Here is an 8,353-nt window from a genome sequence, read left to right as displayed (position 1 = left end):
CAATTCATACATTTTTCGACAATTTATACATTTTTCGACAATTTATACATTTTTCGACAATTTATACATTTTTCGACAATTTATACATTTTGCGCCAATTTATACATTTTTCGCCAATTTATACATTTTTCGCCAATTTATACATTTTTCGCCAATTTATACATTTTTCGCCAATTCATACATTTTTCGACAATTTATACATTTTTCGACAATTTATACATTTTTCGACAATTTATACATTTTTCGCCAATTTATACATTTTTCGACAATTTATACATTTTTCGCCAATTCATACATTTTTCGCCAATTCATACATTTTTCGACAATTTATACATTTTGCGCCAATTTATACATTTTTCGCCAATTTATACATTTTTCGACAATTTATACATTTTTCGGCAATTCATACATTTTTCGACAATTTATACATTTTTCGACAATTTATACATTTTTCGACAATTTATACATTTTGCGCCAATTTATACATTTTTCGCCTTATTATACATTTTTCGCAAAATTATACATTTTTCACCAATTTATGCATTTTGCGCCAATTTATACATTTTTCGCCAATTTATGCATTTGTCGCCAATTTATACATTTTTCGCCAATTTATACATTTTTAGCCAATTTATACATTTTTCGCCAATTTATACATTTTTCGCCAATTTATACGTTTTTCGCCAATTTATACGTTTTTCGCCAAATTATACATTTTTCGCCAATTCATACATTTTTCGACAATTTATACATTTTTCGACAATTTATACATTTTTCGACAATTTATACATTTTGCGCCAATTTATACATTTTTCGCCAATTTATACATTTTTCGCCAATTTATACATTTTTCGCCAATTTATACATTTTTCGACAATTTATACATTTTTCGACAATTTATACATTTTTCGCCAATTCATACATTTTTCGACAATTTATACATTTTTCGACAATTTATACATTTTTCGACAATTTATACATTTTTCGCCAATTTATACGTTTTTCGCCAAATTATACATTTTTCGCCAATTCATACATTTTTCGACAATTTATACATTTTTCGACAATTTATACATTTTTCGACAATTTATACATTTTGCGCCAATTTATACATTTTTCGCCAATTTATACATTTTTCGCCAATTTATACATTTTTCGCCAATTCATACATTTTTCGCCTTATTATACATTTTTCGCAAAATTATACATTTTTCACCAATTTATGCATTTTGCGCCAATTTATACATTTTTCGCCAATTTATGCATTTGTCGCCAATTTATACATTTTTCGCCAATTTATACATTTTTCGCCAATTTATACATTTTTCGCCAATTTATACATTTTTCGCCAATTTATACGTTTTTCGCCAATTTATACGTTTTTCGCCAAATTATACATTTTTCGCCAATTCATACATTTTTCGACAATTTATACATTTTTCGACAATTTATACATTTTTCGACAATTTATACATTTTGCGCCAATTTATACATTTTTCGCCAATTTATACATTTTTCGCCAATTTATACATTTTTCGCCAATTTATACATTTTTCGCCAATTTATACATTTTTCGACAATTTATACATTTTTCGACAATTTATACATTTTTCGCCAATTCATACATTTTTCGACAATTTATACATTTTTCGACAATTTATACATTTTTCGACAATTTATACATTTTTCGCCAATTCATACATTTTTCGACAATTTATACATTTTTCGACAATTTATACATTTTTCGACAATTTATACATTTTGCGCCAATTTATACATTTTTCGCCAATTTATACATTTTTCGCCAATTTATACATTTTTCGCCAATTTATACATTTTTCGACAATTTATACATTTTTCGACAATTTATACATTTTTCGACAATTTATACATTTTGCGCCAATTTATACATTTTTCGCCAATTTATACATTTTTCGCCAATTTATACATTTTTCGCCAATTCATACATTTTTCGACAATTTATACATTTTTCGACAATTTATACATTTTTCGACAATTTATACATTTTGCGCCAATTTATACATGATGGGTTCCTGAGTATAAGGCTTACCAGAGGGTCTTCGATAGCTAGAGTGTGGACCAGCTCAGGCCTCCCAACATCGAATCAAGTATGTCTCCCGACACAATAGGATCCAGCAGGCTAAACAATTCCACCAGCGCCGACCGAAACTAAATTGATCCAGGACTTCTCCAATTGCATGCTTAACACATCACTCGGTAGTAACAATCCAATTTATTATAGTTCATTACACTAAACACATTTTATTATCTGCACACAATTTAATCTACCATAAAACATTTATTGCCTAACACATATTTTTTAACTTAATTATAATAATTTTGGCATGCGGGCCTTATCGGTGTCACTCCGGCGCGATCTAGATGGATACTAACTCACAGCATCTCAAGATCGATCTTTGTCAGTCCGTTCGGGATTGAAGCTGCAGCATGTGGTAGTGTAATCAGCCGGATTCTCCTTCCCTGGCTAATCTCTCGGAGAGTCCGACAGATTATTGATGACGTCACCGCTTCTCATCACTGGCTCGTTCTTTATCAAGGGCACCGGACGATCGATGCCGTATTGTTTTGGATGTCTAGACGGGTAAGACGATCCTACAGCAGAACAATGTACTGTTTTCAAACTGTCTGCACCAGGGATGTAGTTGAAGGCAGGTCGCAGACATCCTCACCCACCCTGAAATATTCGCTATTTCTGAAATAAAGAAAAGAAACTCCTCTCGACTAGTATGGGATAGGCAAGGCTACTGCTGCTGGTGGCTGCTAGGTTGTTCGTTGAATTCTGGTGTAGGCAGCAAACACAGCTTCTCAACCGGACGCTTCAATGTTCCAGAAGCGGTCTTAAGAGTGACCACTCTAACAATACCGTCTGGTCCTGGATGTAACTCCTGTATTCTACCCATTTTCCAGCGAGTTGGAGGTAGGTTTTCTTCGAAAATAACGACAAGCTTACCGATTTGAATTTCTATTGGTGGTCGCCAGCGCTTCGTTCGACCCTGCAACTGACACAAGTACTCCCTCTGCCATCTTCTCCAAAAATCCTGGAGCATCCTTTGCATACGTTGCCAATAGTTTAAACGGTTTATGGGAACTGCTTGCAAGTGTTGTTCTGGAAGTGACTGCAATGACGATCCAACCAAGAAATGCGCAGGAGTTAACGGTTCAAGATCGTTCGGGTCGTCTGATGTAGGTGTAAGTGGTCGAGAATTTAAACAGCCTTCCACTTGCACAAGAAGCGTGTTCATATCTTCGGGCGACACGACGCTGTCCCCAATCACGCGCAAGAGGTGATGTTTGGCCGATCTCACAGCCGCCTCCCACAAGCCTCCGAAATGAGGTGCACGCGGAGGACTAAAATGCCAGCGAATGCCGGAGGACTAAAATGCCAGCGAATGCCTTCTTCTGCACACTTCTTGGATACCTTCTCCTGATGCTGTTTATCCCGCAACAAACGTAGTACTTCTTCCAGTTTGTTCCGAGCTCCAACGAAATTAGTACCGTTGTCGGAATAAATATCGGTTGGCCTTCCTCGACGGGCAACGAACCGACGCAAAGCCTGCAAGAATCGATCCGTAGATAAATCCCCGACAAGCTCCAGATGAATCGCCTTCGTGCAAAGGCACACGAAAATTGCCGCGTACGCTTTTACTGCTGCGCGTCGTGGTACAGGGCGCACGTAGATAGGTCCGAAATAGTCCACTCCCGACCTTGAGAAAGGACGAGAAATAGTCACTCGCGCTGCTGGCAAATCTCCCATAAATTGCTGCAACGGAGTGGGCTTTGATCGGAAGCATTTTTGACAACGATGAACAGTTTCCCTGGCTACATTGCGTCCTCCTAACGGCCAGTAGCGAAGTCTGACCACACTCAGCAACAATTGTGGCCCCGCGTGGAGCAAACGTTCGTGGTAGTGCTTAAGAATCATGCGTGTCAAGCGATGTCGAGCTGGGAGCACTATGGGATGTTTGGCATCTTCTGGTTCATTTGAATGGATTAACCGCCCGCCAACTCTTATGAGCTCCTCCCTTTCTGCCACAAATGAATTGAACCATCGCAGAGGAGATTTCCTTGGAAGCATATCCCCTTTTAGCAGTGCTTTTCGTTCATCAGGAAAGACTTCCCGTTGCACCCGTTGTATAAGTATATATTCGGCTGTTTTCAGCTCCTCTGTAGTAATCCAACCGGATCGTCGATCCTTCTTCGGGGTACGAAGTAACGAAATCAATCGGAGCCATATTGCTGTACGGCGAATTAAATTGGAGTATGTAGCGAATTTGGATAAATACCATTCATTGAATTCCGCCACCACCGAGGCCGTATTAGCAACAACTGTGCGTCTCCTCTTTTCCTCAACCCCCTCACTCGATGAATTATCGAAACTATTTGGCCATTCCTCATGGTCGTGCGTTAACCAGCTTGGGCCATTCCACCAGAAATTATTATGAATTATTTCTTCTGGAGAGATTCCCCTCGAGATAAGATCGGCTGGATTATGAATTCCTGGAACATGTCTCCATTCATGCCCCTCTGTTATAGTCTGGATTGTTGCCACTCTATTTGCGACGAATATAGTCCATGTGGCCGGACAAGCTTGCAACCATCGAAGCACACACGTTGAATCTGTCCAAAAATATGCACGTGCGATCGAGCGAGTTGCCTGTTGCACCTTTTGGAATAGTTGAGCGGCTAAGACCGCTCCGCAAAGCTCCAACCTCGGGATCGTCATACATTTAACCGGAGCCACCTTTGACTTCGATGTGAGCAATTGAACCTTCACCCTTCCTGCTGTATCGATGCTTCGAACATATAGGCACGCACCGTAGGCCTTCAGTGACGCGTCTGAGAAGCAATGGAATTCCATCACGACTGCCCTGGGGATGATTACACAGCGATCCACGTGTATTTGATTAAGTAGATGAAGCTGCTGATGGTACTTCCGCCACGTCTCACCCACCATCGAAGGTAACGGCTGGTCCCAGCCAAATCTCTGATCGTGTTCGTCACGCAGCATCCAAGATTGCTGCATGAAAAGCTTGGCCATTGTAATGGTTGCACCAACCAGACCCAGAGGATCAAACAGAGTCGCAATGATCGACAAAAATTGCCTCCTGGTAATAAGCAGATTATCGTCAATGGAAGGTATGCTGAATTGAAATTTGAAGACGTCTGTTCTAGGCTGCCACACTAATCCTAGTGTCTTGATCGATGGGTCTGGATCTAATTCGATTTCTGAGTCACGGATCGCCAGATTTTCTTCAGGAATACCACGTAAAACCTCGACACAATTGGATGCCCACTTCCTGAGCTGGAATCCCCCACTAGCCATCAACTTGTCCAATTGTATCCTCATCTTAAGTGCCTCCGCTGCATTATCAGAACCCGTGAGTACATCATCCATGTATGTGTCTTCCGAAATTGCCTTGGCTGCGAGCGGATATCGTTGCTCCTCCTCCATCGCTAGCTGTTTCAGTGTCCTTGTGGCCAAAAATGGAGCAGGCTTGGTTCCGTAAGTAACGGTGTTCAGCTCATAGGTAACTGCCTCATCCCTTGGTGATGAGCGCCATAGAATCGATTGAAGATGTCGTTCGTCGGGGTTCACATTAATTTGACGAAACATTTTCTCCACATCAGCAACCAGCATTATCTGTCTTGTTCGGCAACGGAGAATAATCGACCTCAAGTCCTCTTGTATTACTGGCCCTACCAGCAATGTATCGTTCAGCGACACTCCTGAGGCCGTTTTGCAGGAGGCGTCGAATACTACCCTAACCTTGGTGGTGGTACTCGCCTCTTTAACCACCGGATGATGTGGTAAATAACACCGTTTATCCGTGTTGGGAATGGTAGTATCGACTCGCTGCATATGACCCAATCGCACATATTCGGTCATGAAGGCCTTGTACTGCTCCCGTAATGCAGCATCCCTTTCCAATCTTCGTTCCGTACCTTGGAGACGTCGGAATGCGATTCCCCTAGAATCGCCCAATTGTTTTAGTTTGTCCTCATCCTTTGGCAATGATACAGTGTAGCGGCCGCTTTCCCCACGCTGAATCGAACGCACAAACTGCTCTTCACAGCGTGCTTCTTCCGGTGAATTGTTCCTGGTTGATCCCATATCTTCGCAGGTCCAAAATCTAGCCATCAGCTCTTCCAAGCCTTCCGTAGTAGAAACATTGCAGCTAATATTCAATGTTTTATCGGGCACAGATGAATCGCCACACACAACCCATCCAAATACGGATTCATTTAATGAGGGTAATCGTTCTCCCAAAGGAATCTTGCGTCCGGTTTGGAAAAACTCGAAGAATGACTCGATTCCTAGTACGATGTCAATACTCTGAGAAACACCGAAAGCAGGATCTGCTAACTCAACATCTCGTGGAATCGGCCAACCGATTGTGTCGATGTTAACCGTTGGTAAATTTACCGTCACCTTCGGAAGCACCAAAAAACTCATCGCCCGAGAGAAATCAGTAACTCGTGACAATACTGTGGCCTGTATACGCTGCTTTACCTTGCTAGTCCGTTGACCAATCCCTAATATCGAGATGTCCACCTTATCTCGATCCACCTTTAGACGTTGACTCAATCGCTCCGAAATGAAATTGCTCTCCGAACCTGAGTCGAGTAGAGCCCGTGCTGGGTACTGAGTGCCACCATCATCCTCAATGATGACCACCGCTGTAGCCAACAAAACCTGCGACGAGTGTCGATGTACTGATCCAACTAGCGAAACTTCAGTGGCTGCCATGTTAGCCACTTGCGAGGAGGAGGAGGAGGAGGGTGTAGCGATAGAGCTACTTGAATTGTCTTGTGAAACGGAAGCATTGGAACCTTGACTACCAGCTGTATCCTTGGGCTTCTCATTCCTCCCAGCTCGGAAGCAAACCAATGTATGGTGACGTCCTTTACAATGGCGACAGGAATATTTTGATTGGCAATCTTTTGCATGATGCCCTTGGCGGAAACAGTTGCGACAGAGTGAGTTGTTGCGCAACAACACATCTCTCTCTGAAACCGGCATTTCTCGGAATTTACCGCACTGATATAGTGGATGGCTACTCTTGCACGCTACGCAGTTACTGTGGTTTGCTTGAACCGTGTTGAAACTATTTTTAACTGCAAAGAGTTTCGGCTTCAACGGAGGTTGTGATTGCTGGACACCCCTAGTGTCCACGGCCCTTGAAGGTAACGCCTCCAAAATTTGAATCCTCCGATGAAGAAAATCCGTCAAATCATTTAGCGAATCTTGATCCTTATTCGATGAGTGCTCCTCCCAGCCTCTTCGCGTGATCGGGTCGAGACGTGCAGAAAGTAAATTTACCAATAGAAGATCCTTATAATCATGCGGCTGCACAATTTGATCCAGTGTTTGAACTACCCTTTGGAAGCCTTCCAATAGGGAGTGGAGATCAGCAACGGATTCCCTTGTTAGTGCTGGTAGTTTGAAGAGCGATTGGACCTGACGCTTCTTCAATTGCTTACTGTTATTATAGCATTTTAACAGCATTTCCCAAGCCACCTGGTAATTAGCCCGAGTGATTTGTAGCGGTTCGATCAAGCTTTTAGGTTCACCCTGAAGGCATCCTTTTAGGTAGTGAAATTTCTCCACCTCTGGTAAATCCGCCTTCCAGTGTATAAGTGAGGTGAAGAGATCCCGGAATCCTAACCATTCGTCAATGTCGCCGTTGAACGTCTGCAGCTTTATTTGAGGCAGCCGCACATGGTCCATTGTGCTATGCACCGACGTATCACCGACCCGTATCGATTGTTCCATGGCTGGTGCCTCTTGTCTTTCTTTGGCCATATCCACAAGAAACGATTTTGCCCTGTAGTATCGATCGCTGAAGTCCAACCTTTCATCCTCGTAGTCATCACCCTTTGCTGCATAGTCGTCGTGAGATTTCAACTCTATAAGGGTGTCGCTGAATTTTTCCCACAGTTCGTCGAGTTTTTCCAGACGCACTTCAATCTGGGTAGTAGTTGTATTTTCCTTGAAGTCTTCGACGAAACGATAAATATCGTCAAAAGAAGATTGGACATCCTTCAGCTTGGTAACGAGCAACTTCAACGATGGAGACTTCTTCGTGCTGGATGCGGCAGGAGGCATGGTGCTTATTTCACTCAGGAAACCGGTAAATGAGAGATGATTTCAGTGCAATACCCTGTGAACGGCCCTAGCTTCGCTAGGCATATACTATCTGCAGCACTGACCTTACAGGAACTATAGATGCGCCCCAGAGCGTTAAAATGTCAAACTACAAGCAATGCAATGACGTCACACTAACTCCATGCAGATGTAACACTTGGTGCA

At 42.0% G+C, this 8,353-nt stretch overlaps 1 protein-coding gene across 1 annotated transcript; it reads right to left on the bottom strand.

Moving 5' to 3' along the window:
- Positions 1 to 3,343: 3,343 nt before the first annotated feature.
- Positions 3,344 to 8,149, bottom strand: LOC131679681 (uncharacterized). Its single transcript, XM_058960417.1, has one exon. It carries the CDS (start codon positions 8,147 to 8,149, stop codon positions 3,344 to 3,346), a length of 4,806 nt encoding a protein of 1,601 aa, XP_058816400.1.
- Positions 8,150 to 8,353: the final 204 nt, after the last annotated feature.

The sequence above is a fragment of the Topomyia yanbarensis genome, chromosome 2, assembly GCF_030247195.1.
Source record: "Topomyia yanbarensis strain Yona2022 chromosome 2, ASM3024719v1, whole genome shotgun sequence".
Classification (NCBI taxonomy): Eukaryota; Metazoa; Arthropoda; class Insecta; order Diptera; family Culicidae; genus Topomyia; species Topomyia yanbarensis.
Note: the sequence above shows the minus strand (reverse complement) of the source record. Positions and strands in the feature narration are given on the sequence as shown.

What these genes read in the sequence shown, in the direction of transcription:
- LOC131679681 (XM_058960417.1), bottom strand. Translation starts at nt 8,149, where the DNA reads ATGCCTCCTGCCGCATCCAGCACGAAGAAGTCTCCATCGTTGAAGTTG.